This window comes from Mustelus asterias, chromosome 12 (assembly GCF_964213995.1).
Source record: "Mustelus asterias chromosome 12, sMusAst1.hap1.1, whole genome shotgun sequence".
Lineage (NCBI taxonomy): Eukaryota > Metazoa > Chordata > Chondrichthyes > Carcharhiniformes > Triakidae > Mustelus > Mustelus asterias.
Genome location: NC_135812.1, coordinates 60,138,501 through 60,152,316, shown reverse-complemented (window position 1 = coordinate 60,152,316; position 13,816 = coordinate 60,138,501). Strand labels below are relative to the sequence as shown.

Below are 13,816 nucleotides of genomic sequence, written 5' to 3'. Positions count from 1 at the left end.
CAACACTCCAGTTTACGTCTACATGGCATATTTCAGTCATCATATACACCACTCGTGATCACAATGCTGTATTCCTTCACTGCACCTGCACCTGGTGAACTACGCGGATGTGCAATTTCACTGGTACACCTTTAGTACCTTTCCTCCAGTGGTTATTCTGAGAGAGATCAGCATATAGATCTGGCGATGGAGGGTCGCACACCCGGTGCTATCAGGTGGGGGCCACCAGGAACGGGGACAGGCTTTCAACCCTTTCCTCTCTGAGGGATGTTGAAGCCCCCTGTAGCAATACCTTTCATTATGACCAGCACAGATTCAGGATCTTCATGTTCAGTGTGGCTCAGTGCCACAGCATGTGAATTTGGGAGTGGATGGAGGCTCTGGGGTTAACATCCACGATGTGTTCCTTGCCGATGAACATAGCCCTGGCACCTGAATGTTGTCCAATGGCTTTAGAGCCTAATGAGGTCAGTCCCCAGCCTATGAGCGAGGAAACTATTTGCATAACAACTGCACATATGTACGCATTGATACCAAGAAAATTGTAAAGTGCTTTACTGTGCAAACATGCCTTTTGTGTTATCAATTCTTAAACCAGCATCTTTAACTGTGAGTGAAAAACCTATAGCCACTTGTATTTAATCCTATTGCTGCAAAGTTCAAAATAATCTCTCCAGATGGAGCCCACATTTTGGAAGGACAGGACCTAGAATTGTACATTAGGGGGTGGTAGAGGAGCAGGATTCTCTCACTTCATACATCCCACCCTGTTTTGGTACTGGTAAATATCTGCTGCAAATCAGCCTCCAGATATTTAAGGGTTAATACATATTGAAGCCACTTCTTACATTCAAAACTGTTGTGGAAAGTTTTCTCTAAAGTCTAAGAGCAGTAACAAACTGATTGAACAGTGACACCTATTGAACAACTGCACACAGGGTTAGATGCAGACACTACAGATGTTACGTGAGGCACGACCTAGAACAGCAGCAGCTTGCATTGAAATGTTGAACACAAGATTTTTTTTAAAATGTCGGGAAAAATGTACAACTTCAAACTTGGTTTACATGGACATGATGAGGCAGGAGTTCACTGTAACACACTATCAATTCATCTGAAAAATCTTAATGTTTCCCATCCTATATTGCACTTAATGTAGTTATCGACAGTCACTATTTTTAAGGTAGAACATTTCCCCCCCCACATAGAATTAATGTGGGTTGTTGAGAAATTAACAGACTATCATGTGGGGCTTGTGGTCCATCAATTAATTTATCACCTATTGAATAAATTTGGCATTTGATTACTGGTTTGGGCGAATTTCAATCCAATTGGAATAACATCCTTGAAAAAAAAGGCTTTAATTTCACAACATAGCTTCATTCAGTGAGCTCCTGGGCCCATCTTGAGTTCAGGTAGAACGAGGTGTGAAGAGGAATGACCACATCCATAGAATCATAGAATCCTACAATGCAGAAGGAGGCTATTCGGCCCATCGAGTCTGCACCGACCACAATCCCACCCAGGCCCTATTCCCATAACCCCATGCATTTACCTTCGCTAGTCCCCCTGCCACAAAGGGGCAATTTATCATGGCCAATCCACCTAACCCGCACATCTTTGGACTGTGAGGGGAAACCGGAGCACCCAGAGGAAACCTCCACAGACATGGGGAGAATGTGCAAACTCCACACAGACAGTGGCCCCAGCTGGGAATCGAACCTGGGTCCCTGGCACTGTGAGGCAGCAGCGCTAACCATTGTGCCACACATGGAATTCCAGGCTGCTTGTGTTGGGCGGGCAGTCAGCACTTTGACACTGTAGCCTCATCTTCAACTCATGCCCTCTGCAAGCACAGAATTGCCCAACAGAGGGTACAGCCTGGAAGATGTACTGATCAAGATTACGCTATAAAGTACTGCCTGCAGTTCTCATTTATACCTCAGAAGGGGGTACAATTGCAGTGCATCATGGCTTTTACTTCAGGCTATGCTCTGTATAAATTGATTTTCACCCTGCCAGTTTATAGCATTGGAAACACCTAGCCGAACTATCATCCCATGCCTATCTACATAATGAGCAAAGAGCACACAGTTCTCCCCCTTCCTGAGCTGATATTCTTCTGAAGGGACCTGCATGGAAGCCTCAATCAGCACTGACTCAATAGGTAACACTCTCCCTCTCAAATCAGAAACTTGCAGATTCAAGTTCCACTCCAAAGGTCTGAGCACAAAATCCAAGCTGAAATTCTGTTCAGTACTGAGGAGTGCTGCACAGTTGAAGGTGCCATCTTTTGAATGAGACATTAATTCGAGGTCCTGCCTGCCCCCTCAGCTAAATGTAAAAGATCCCATGACACTATTTGAAGAGAAATAGTGGAGTTCTCCCTGATGTTCTTGCCAATATTTATTCCTCAACCAACCTCACTAAAACAAATAGAGAGAGAATAGAGCCAATGTTTCAAATCTGGATGACCCTTCGTCAGAGCTCTGACGAAGACTCATCCAGACTCGAAACATTGGCTCTATTCTGTCTCCACAGAAGCTGTCAGACCTGCTGAGATTTTCCAGTATTTTCTGTTTTAGTTTCAGATTCCAGCATCCGCAGTATTTTGCCTTTATCACTAAAACAAGTTGTGCGTTCTATCTCATTACCTTTTGTGGGGCCCTACTGTGCATATGTTGGTTATTGTGTTTCCTGCATAACAGCACTTTCAAGATACTTAGTTAACTGTAAAGCAGTTTGTCACGTCATGAGGTCACGTAGGGTGCTAACGATATATAAGACTTTATTGCTTAGTACACAGCTACTTCTCGAGACAATGACAGACAATTCTAAAATTGTTCCTCACCTGTTCATTATGGATGAGCAGTTGGTAATGTTCAGAGAATTGGATTTTATGCAGAATTCCTGCAGCATAAACCCAAAGCAAATGAGGTAGGCAAAAATCGTGATGCTGAACTTGATCAGGAAGCACACTAGAAAGTGCTGCTGAGTCTGCAGACAGAACAGACAATGTTACAGTCGTCTCAAAGACATGGTGAGATTTACATATCGAGGGCAGTCTGGTATTTAGGATTACGTGTATAATTTTTAAAAAACAAATGATTGGAGTGATTTGTTGCTGTTTGACAGGTTATAAATGGTTACATTTATCACATGAAGTAAGCCACTAGCACCTGGCTGCATTCATCCAAATCCCCTTTCTAAAGCAGTCATGCCTGGGGCCTTTGCAGGGGTGGGGTGGGAGTGGGGAACGGTTATGCTATAGCTGAAATAGTCAATCTGGGGATGGAATGTCTGGAATGAGGAATATCCAAGGGCTTCACAGTGACTCCTTAGCTTGCAACTGCAAGATGATCATTGCAGAGTTGTGTTTAATCATGTCTCTGTTCAATATTTGCGCGTGGACGAACAGGAATGCAGAATAGATGGAGCAAGCTGACAATTCTTCCTGCAATCAGGCAACTGAGGACAGGAAGGATGGCCCGTTGCTGTCAGGGTGGGCAAAGGGAAGAGTCTGGCCCTGATGATCATTCAACAGCAGAGTCCCATGAAGACCCAGAAGCTTGAGGCTGGCAGACCCATTCCATGGAGACATTTGGCACAACCAAGGATGTACTGAAGACCCTTCTCAAATCTACAACGAGCAAGAGACAGTGCTGTAGACGTCTTAACTCGTCAAGAGATGTGGTGGCTTACATCTACAATATTCTTCAGAGTTTAAAGTTTATTTATTAGTGTCACAAGTAGACTTGCATCAACCCTGCAATGAAGTTACTGTGAAAATCCCCTAGTCGCCACACTCCGGCACCTGTTCGGGTACACAGAGGGAGAATTTAGCATGGCCGATGCACTTAATCAGGATGTTATTCGGACTGTGGGAGAAACCAGAGCACCCGGAGGAAACCCACGCAGACATGGGGAGAACGTGCAGACTCCACACAGACAGTGACCCAAGCTGGGAATCGAACCCGGGTCCCTGGTGCTGAGAGACAGCAGCACTAACCACTGTGCCACCGTGCACAGAGATCTTAGATAGGTGCTTGATGGTTGGTGTGGATACGATGGGCCGAAGGGCCTCTTCCTGTCATATGAAACTCTCTGACATGTCAATTACATGCTGCAGGGGTGCATGAATACAATCTTGAGGAATGCTAATGCTGGCTTGTATGTGGAACAGAGCAGTAGCAATTCATTCGCCACATTGCCAACCTGTTTGACAATCTTCTGACACCTTTCCTTTTGCTAAATAAAAACTTTTATTTATTATTCTTTCCTCCTTTATCTACATGCAACGGCATGGCCGCACAAACACAAGTGAAGCAACAAGAGGCGGCAGTCAGGTTCATCATGCCCACCCTGGACAAACAAGGGTATAAAACTGGGTGCAACCCAGTACAAATGTAGACTCTGGGGCAGGGAATAATTCTGTGGTCCATTTGGTACACATGACTCAATCAAGCAAGGGTCCCAGAGTGAAGAAAGTTGTTATAATCACAACTTACTCTCTCCAGCTGAAACTGTTCTTTTCTTTCAGGAACTTGAGTTTGCTTTTGCAGAACTTTTCAAGTGAATCCATAACCACTGCAAGTTCCAGCACTCTGCTCTAGAGGGCGGTAACTGATTACCCTACCACCCTCAAGCTTCTTAAGTTACTTAGTTAAATGATCGAGGTGTACAAAATTATGACCAGAGGTCTTGCATTGTTCAAAGAAATCTCACCTTTTTTGGAATGAATACAAAGTTTTTGCCCGTTGCCACCGTCATCACAGAACTATCTGGCGGCTTCCCCAACAGAGCGGCACTGACGACAAAACAAAACTGACAATAAAAGCACAGTTTGGAATGATTACTTTATTGCTCGATGTTTAAAAAAAAGACGTTCAACCTCCAATTTCTAAACACTGCTGCCCACACGAGAATATGCAGTAATTTTCTGAGCATGAAGCACATTCAGAAATTGAAACAATTTTTATCTTATCTGCTATTTTGTTCTGCATCATGCGCCTTTCACCAATTGAGGGCATCAGACTATCGATGTTCTCAAGCAAAACAGTCAGCAGTAAGATTGCAAAAGGTGGATGCCGCTCGATGCTCCTTTTGTTTTCCGTCCCATTCCACAAGATGGCAAACTTCCAATACAGAGCAACAACAATCCACTTCCGATCCAAAATGGTGGTATTGTACCAATTGGCACTGATTGCTAACTGCACATCCATCGCCCATTCATCAATTTACTGGTTCTGTGGAATTCTGAACCAGAGCAACTCAGCCATTCCTTAAAGTCTGTTCTTCTATTCAAATAGCTCATAACAGGAAGAGTAGGCCATTCGGCCTTTTGAGCCTGCTCAGTCATTCAAATACATCATAGCTGATCTACCTCAAGCCCACTTTCCTACATTATCCTGATAAACATTGATGTCTTTCATGCCGAAAACTCACGTCGATCTCTGACTTGAATATACTCAATATACTGGGCCTTCACAGCCATCTGGAGTAGATTTTTCCAAAGATTCATCACCCTCTTAGTGAAGTAATTTCTCATTTCAGCCTGAACAAGCTACCCCTCATTCTGAGACTGGCATTAGACCCCCAAAGCCTCCTGTACTCAAATCCAGGGACCTTGCTACTCATGTACTCAAACCCTGTGGCTTGGTTTCATCACCCTTAACATCCCTATTTAACAGAATCAGTTTTGAAATTTTCAAGTAACCTCGAACCCCAAGAGTTTTTTTGGAAGAGATTTCCAATAGACTTTGTGAATGGAAGAATTCCCCAACATCACCAGAACAGAAAATGCTGCAAAGACGCAGGTCTAGCAACGTTCACGGAGTGAAAAACAGAGTTATGGTTTCAGGGCAATGACATTTCATCAGTTTTATTTGGGATGTATAAAATTCTTACAGGGTAGATGCTGAAAAGTTGTTATCCCTGGCCAGAGAGGTTAGAATTCTCCATCCCGGAAGGCTGTGTATATTCAGTCGCTGAGTGCATTCAAGATGGAGAATGATAGATTATTTTTGGGCACAAAGGGGAGGGTCGGGAAGAGGAGTTGATCAAATGGTCCACTCCTGCTCGTGATGCCATTAAAGTCAACATTTCACCAGCTTCTTGAATCATTTTTGCTTCTGTTCAATTACTTTTCGGGATTTAGGTAGTTGGACCCCTTAAATCTCTCAGGTCTTCAGAGTTGATCGATTCCCTCCACTTAGATCAGAGGATTCTCTTTCTTTCAGTCCAAAGCAGATGACCCCAAGATGAAGTATTAAAACTGCAACAAGCGAGTAAATGCCACACCCCAGTTACTATCCTGCCAGGAGTGCCAAAAAGACTTGTTCTGAGCAGGACTATAGCGAGTTACAACAACACAATGGATAAAGATGTTGGCAGAGTTTTTCTGTCGGCCAACAGCCAGATTTAGCTCTGGATTATTCAGTCATTCAGTTCAGTGGAAGGACACCATCTGGTGTCCGGCTGTGGAGTTTGTGAAGATTCCAGCCTTCTACATGTCTTACATAAATACACATTTCAGACTGTCCACATGTGCTGACGCACAAAATCACCAGTCAGTAACTTCAGTTCACGCTAGCCCACCCAGAATTATGGTGGACACACTAAATTACTGAAATATTGAACATGAATCAGTACTCTACAAGCCTGATAATAATAAAGGTCTTCACACCAAGGTTATAGGATTGTTTAAAATATCTGGAACAATATTTGGATTGTAAGAGTTAACTAAAGAGACAAATCTTTTCATCAGGAAATATTCATAATTTGGGATTGAAGCAGAGTTTTTTTTGGTGAGTGTAGGGACTAGAGACCATTAATGTCCATCATGGCACAGGCTGCCCTGTGCTACTGGCACGGCAGTAAAAGTCCAGAGGAGCTTAACCCTGCTGGGAGATATAAACAGGTCACAGAACAGCATTTAGTCAGGAACTGAAGAGGCTGCAGCCAAGCTGCTGCTGTTAGCTTAATGCTGCTGAGTGGCCAGGAGCTCACAAAAGCCCGGGAGCCATTGCTGTTTAGAGCTGGGGCCCAGGGAAGCCCAGGAGTAGCAGTGTTTGGTGTAGCTGAGAGCTCAGGCAGGCTTCAGAGCTGCAGCTGCTCAGTGCAGCTGAGAGTTGGCTTTCAGGGAAGCCCAGGAGTAGCAGTGGCCTGATGTAGCTGGGAGCTCAGGAAGGCCTCAGAGCTGCAGCTGCTCAGTGCAGCTGAGAGTTGGCTTTCAGGGGAGTCCAGGAGTAGTGGTGGCACAGCACAACTGAGAATTGAGGCTCAGGGGAAACCTAGTGGTGTTCTGCCCAGAGCACCCAGAGAGCAGCGATCATCCTGCTGCCATGTGAATCCAGTCTCAGGGGAAGAGATTGAGCAACAAGGAAGCAAAATCAGCCAAAAATCATTGTAGGCCAGAGAGAAAATGTCCCCTCTTCAAATGATGGAGATTCCCACCCTAGCACCATCATCAGTGCCAGTTAGTGGTACTAAATGACCAGTAAAACTGCCCTGCCAGATCCAATGTTTAACAAAGTGCTCCTCATGCAGGGTAGGCAGATGGGTGGCAGACACAGCTCGATATAGTAGATTCTTGGGAAAGAGTAATGAAAAGAAATACACCCTAATGCATGTTTTTGCCTTTAAGAAGCATTTCTTGGAAAGGTTGGGAACCTTTGGAATTCTCTACCCCAAGGGGATTTGGATGTTAGTCATTGAGCATATTCAAGCCAGAGATCAATTAATTTTAGGTAGTAATGGAATTATGAGCCATGGGGCTAGTACAAGGAGGTGAGGTTGAAGATCAGCCATGGTTTTACTGAATGGTGAAGAGTCGAATGGTCTCCTATTTTTCATGCTCCTACACTGAGTCACTGATGTTATTGAAGTGTTTGATATTCTGATTTAGAATTCACAATGAGGCCACATAGCTAAAACCAACCTTTTCCAAACCTAAAGGCCCACAAAGTCAAAACAAGAGGCAAGTACAAAAAGAGGAGCGCTGCCAGAGACCATAATATCACTTAACAGGAAACTATGATAAACATTTGGAAGTAAAAATATTGGCAAAGAACAGGGAAATGGGATTCAAGTGCTGCTAACCTCCATTTCTACAGTAGGTCACAATTAAATAGTTTTTATAATTCTTTCATAAAATGTGAGTGGATTTATTGCCCATGCCATGAAAGAATTGCCCTTGAACGGAGTGGCTTGCTAGACCATGTCAGAGGGCAGTTAAGAGTCAATCACATTGCTGTGGGTCTAGAGTCACAAGTAGGCCAGACTGGTTAAGGACGGCAGATTTCCTTCCCTAAAGGACATTAGTGAACCAGTTGGGTTTTCACAACAGTCGACAAGGGTTTCATGGTCATCATTAGATTCTTAATTCTAGATCTTTACTAAATTTAAATTTCACCATCTGCTGTGGTGGGATTCAAACCCCTGAGCATTACCTCTGGATTACTGACAATACCACTGCCTCCCCTAAATATATGGTCACAATAGTTGCATGGCGCCTTGTACCTCAAATTTCAGAGTTTGAACCAGAGTCTGTAAACTAACAGTGTGGAAATGGAACTTTTCTGCTCTAATGTTAGAGGGTCAGGACTTTGGTTATATGGATTTACTGGTCACACTGTGTTCCAGAGTAGGAAATCACCAGTTGAAATTTAGCAGAGGTTTCCAAAATCCTGAAGGGTTTTTCTAAAATAAAGAGAGAGTTTCCAGAGGCAGGAAAGAGGGTTAGTCAGTAATCAGAGGACACCGATTTAAGGGGATTAGCAAAAAGTAGAAGTGACATGATGAGAACTGTTTAACACAGTGAGTTATGATAACCTGATATGCACTGCCGAAATGGTTATGGTAGCAAAATCAATAACTTTTTAAATAAAGTTGGGTAAGGAGAAACATTTGCAGGGAAACAGCAGGAACAGGGTGCGGTGGGACAAATTGGATAGTTCTTTCAAAAAGGCAGATTAGGCCAAATGATCTTCACCTGTGCTCCATCATCCTGCCTTATGACTGGAACACAGATTTTCATAGAATCATACACTGCAGAAAAGGCTTTCAGCCCATCGAGTCTGCACCGACACGAGAGAACACCTGAACTCCCGCCTAATCCCATTTACCAGCTCTTGGACAACAGCCTTGAATGTTATGATGTGCCAAGTGCTGATCCAGGTACTTTTTAAAAGTTGTGAGGCAACCCGCCTCTACCACCCTCCCAGGCAGCGCATTCCAGGCCATCACCACCCTCTGGGTAAAAAAGCTTTTCCTCGCATTCCCCCCCAAACCTTCTGCCCCTCGCCTTGAATTTTTAATAATCTTTTACCAGAATTTCTTTTCTTCCATCTCAATCTGCTCAGTTTATCCCCATCAGGAGCAGTCACTTAACCTGTGATTACAGCGAAAACTTGCAGTTATTTTATTGATTACTGGCCGATTGCACACTTACCTCAGTAAAGGATAGCAGAAGCAGGACAGCCAAAGAACATCAGTGGTGCTGAGTGGCGGAGGCAGTTGAACCAGACAGGCCAGAAACTGCTCAAACACAGAGAGCCCGGTATTAATGAGAGGTCATCATGTTCTCCAACACAGCACTGGTAAGTAAACGTGACCAAAATACTTTGCACAATGTCAGTGATATAACCCAGCAGACAATATTAGACACACAGTTAAAGCACTACGCTCCCAAATAGATGCTACAATTTCAATCCCAGCCCACAGCTGTATTCTCAGTACTCCTGGATGACTAGGTCAGGAACCGTCTCAATGCTTCAATGATAAACATGGTGACACTAGACAATGGAGACTAAAAAAGGTTTAAGACACAACCTCTGTGTGTGTTAGGTGAGCCAATTTCAGCTTGAGTAACTCCCAGGAATGACCCTAAACCAAGGACAATATAAAAGAACCATGGCTCCCAGTCCTGAGTGACTCTTGCTGTAAAATACACACGCAGATATCCACGGAGGGCTGGATATTCATCCCCTACAGTTGAACATCTCATCAACACTTAACAATCGAGGCTCATGTCAAAGATGGATGACCATGTGAGTGAGGTACACGATAGGGGTTTTTGAACAGTCAGACTCAAGGTGTATCTGAGGGAGAGGCTGAGAGGTAACTGGCTGGAAGCAAGTGAGTGCATTCCAGAGTGAAATATAGCACAGTCCACCACAACAACAAACATATAAAGAAACAGCATTTGGATCACCAGGTAGCTAATTTTCCAGCCTTGTACTCAAATGTTTAAAGTCATAGGAATTTGGAAGCAGCATTAAGAAGCTAAAACAGAGACTGGAACCATGCTAGGTGAATGTGGAGGGAAAAAAAAACAATTTTCCCACCTGAATGAAGACTAGAGTAAGTTGACATTGTAACAGGAAGAGGAAGCATTTCCTGATTCCATATGTTGTGTGCCGAGCCTGTGGAAAAATGGGAATGCCATTGGTTAAATTAAACTACAACGAGGTTGTGTCATCTGCAAGCCACACAGAAAAATAAGTGACCCAATGTACCCCGGACCGGGAAAAGGGAGGGGGTGAACAACATACGGGGGTGATGAGGGTTCAGTATTGTCGGAAGGGTGAGCCATGCCATGGTGAGATGTGATCATCATTGTTGGGGGTGGGTGAGACAGTGCAGTCCATTCAAAAATTCTGACAGTCATTGAGGATAGATCTTAAGTGACATGTCTCCAGTTCGTGACAAAAAGAGAGGACGTAGATTCACTCCAATGCCACTGTCACTTGACTTCCTCACACTGTTGTTCAATGGATCCCAGGAGCCAGCACTAGAAGGTGCAAATGCAGTTTAAATCTCAGTCAGAGACGAGCACACACGCACTGACTGGAAGGTCGGGGACTGGCTGCTCTGTCCTTCACTGTGTCATTGCAACTGTGACATTTAGCTCCAATTTTACTCCTGATTAGCATCCATGGACCCCCACCCCCCCGCTGGAAGGGGCGAGGACCCCCCCCCCCCCCCGCTGGAAGGGGCGAGGACCCCCGCTGGAAGGGGCGAGGACCAACCCCCCCCGCTGGAAGGGGCGAGGACCCCCGCTGGAAGGGGCGAGGACCCCCCCCCCCCCCCCGCTGGAAGGGGCGAGGACCCCCGCTGGAAGGGGCGAGGACCCCCCCGCTGGAAGGGGTGAGGACCCCCCCCCCCCACGCTGGAAGGGGCGAGGACCCCCGCTGGAAGGGGCGAGGACCCCCCCGCTGGAAGGGGTGAGGACCCCCCCCCCCCCACGCTGGAAGGGGCGAGGACCCCCGCTGGAAGGGGTGTTACAATGACCTCCAAGGCTGAATTTTAGAAAATAAAAGTATTTTGTTGACTGTGAAACATTTTGGAATATCCTGACATCATTAATATAAATGCAATTGCTTCTATTTATTTCTTAGTTCTGAAATTATGATTCTATTGCACGAATGACCCACTTAAAGACCATGCTTTTCTAGGACCCTAAGGCAGGTAACCTCACTCGCGGTGGCCAGATGATGTCAAGGGTTAACAAAATCTAATTTGATTTGGTTCACTGGAACTCCTTCCTGGAGAACCCTCTGACAAAATAACAAACAGCTTTAACCTTGAGAACATTAATCAGCTAAAATACCTCTGTGTACATTTAGACAGCAGGGTGTCTCTCAGGGATCCTGTTACCAAACATCAGTGAGATCACCACCAGAAATGGCACCACTTCAACAACAGGTCATGCATTAGACAGAAAGTAGCAGCTTCCTGCCTCATATTGATCATAGCATGTGATCCTAAGGCCTCAAGTGTGTACACTTTATCAGTCTAGTCAGCACACGCGTCAAACAAATGACTGGTGCGGTTGCACATATTGTTTTGTGCGTGAACTTGGCCGTTGCTATGGTATTGATCCATATAGGCAAGAGGCCACAGGTCTGTTGGTTGATGTGCGTTGAATTTGGTGACGCACTAACAATTATCCTCAGTACACTTCGACTAGGGAGGAGACTGATTCTTACTCCTCCTGGTCGTCATCTGGGGCCCTTGCTGAAAAGTTCACCATTCAGAGGAAGACAGGACTGGGCTTGGTTGTGATGCCTACCATGGTTGAATAACACATTTCCTGTCTTCCTTTCAACTCTGACATTGTACAAAACACAAACTGCCCAATTTAACTCCTAAAACTACAACTGTTATTTAAACTGATTTTTGTACATAGCCTTGACAAACATAATCCACACAGCAACATTGATAGGAGATTCTATGTGAGCTGCTCCTTGTCCACATGCACGCATACAGCTTGGTATTTCAGCAGCAGCTATGCAAGTACATCCGAGATGGATGGCCACTGTAATGACTGCCTTCACACTGTGTTCGGCCCATTGACCAGAAAAATTAGCCATCTTTGTAAGATCATCTCCATGCTTCAAATGGAAGTCTTCCCTACACCCTGCAGAAGTGCAGCTACTTTCAAATTGGCTCGTGGGAAACAAGCAGCCCACTTGATTGGCACCCCTTTCAACATTCACTTCCTCCACCGCCGACACAGTGACAGCAGTGCGTACCCTCCAAATGATGCTTTGCAGCAACTCACTAAGGCTCCTTCAACAACACCTTCCAAATCCATGGTCACTACCACCTCAAGGGACAAGGGTAGCAGACGCACATGAACACCATTTGGAAGTCCCCCTCCAAGTCACACACCATCCTGACTTGGAAATATATTACTGTATCTTCAATGTCGCTGGGTCAAAATCCTGGAGCTCCCTCCCTGACAGCACTGTGGGTGTACCTACACCATATGGACGCAGTGGTTCAAGAAGGCAGCTCACCACCAGTTTCACAGGAGCAATTAATGTTGGCCCAGCCAACAACACCCCTATCGCATGTTGTGTGTGCAAGCACTTGCAAAGCTACTGAGACACAATGCACTGCTCTTCTGATAGGGGCAGACGCCACACCTCGTCATTAACTGATTTAGACATGATGTGCAGTAATAAATCAGATAGTCCCTTAACTCCCAAATGATTGAAACATTGAACTATCTTGTGGGGCACTGGCATGTGTAGATTCCATTTGATGATTGATTCACCAATGTGGATAATCTAGTTTTTATCTTAACTCCATGTCGGTGATGCACCTACTTCACATCATTTCAAAGGAAGGAGACTCCTGAACTGGAACTTTAAAATCACACCAGCTCTAAGGAATGATTAGTAAGTGAATTAGGACTACTCCATCGAACAGTATTAAAGAGATGCCTGGGAAGCCAGACTTGGAACAGCTGGAACACCTCTGAAGATGCTAACAATTTAACATGTAACTAGCCACTTGGTTTTAAGATTACAGCTCATTTCACATAAGTTTGTAAAATTTTAGTTAAAAGTTTCTTTAGAGTGCTGATTTTATTCCCAGTTTTCTGGTTCATGCACTTTACATAGAATACTCTGTCCTTGTAGATTTATCTTGAAATACAAAACTACAATTATTGATCTGGTGACAGACATCTTATATTTCCATGTGCATCTGTTACAGAGAATATAGCGTTACAACCCTTCTAATACTCAAAACACATTGCATTGCAGCAGCCACATTCCTTTCACAAGTGGATTAACAGCTTAACAAGAATTGCTCAGTTCATTTTCATTTAATCAGTCTTTTTTTAAATTGAGACGCATTCTCAAAAAAAAAGCAGTTTAAAGAGTAAGGAAATCCAAAAGAGACTTCACAACCAATAAATTACATCTGAAGAGTACAGATACTGCTACATAAACAAACACAGCAGTAAATTTAATTATAAATCGGAACAGGAGGCCATTCAGCCTCTGGGGCCTGCTCTGCCATT

At 44.4% G+C, this 13,816-nt stretch overlaps 1 protein-coding gene across 3 annotated transcripts in view; it reads right to left on the bottom strand.

Annotated features, from left to right (window-relative positions):
• Nucleotides 1-13,816, bottom strand: part of tmem94 (transmembrane protein 94) — a 108,068-nt gene that overhangs the window by 10,470 nt on the left and 83,782 nt on the right. For all 3 annotated transcript variants that reach the window (XM_078225309.1, XM_078225312.1, XM_078225313.1), the window contains 4 exons: nucleotides 10,347-10,424; nucleotides 9,452-9,537; nucleotides 4,726-4,807; nucleotides 2,852-2,997 (listed from right to left, as the gene is read on the bottom strand). In XM_078225309.1, coding sequence (XP_078081435.1) covers nucleotides 2,852-2,997; nucleotides 4,726-4,807; nucleotides 9,452-9,537; nucleotides 10,347-10,424 — 392 coding nt within the window. The remainder of the gene's footprint in view (nucleotides 1-2,851; nucleotides 2,998-4,725; nucleotides 4,808-9,451; nucleotides 9,538-10,346; nucleotides 10,425-13,816) is intronic.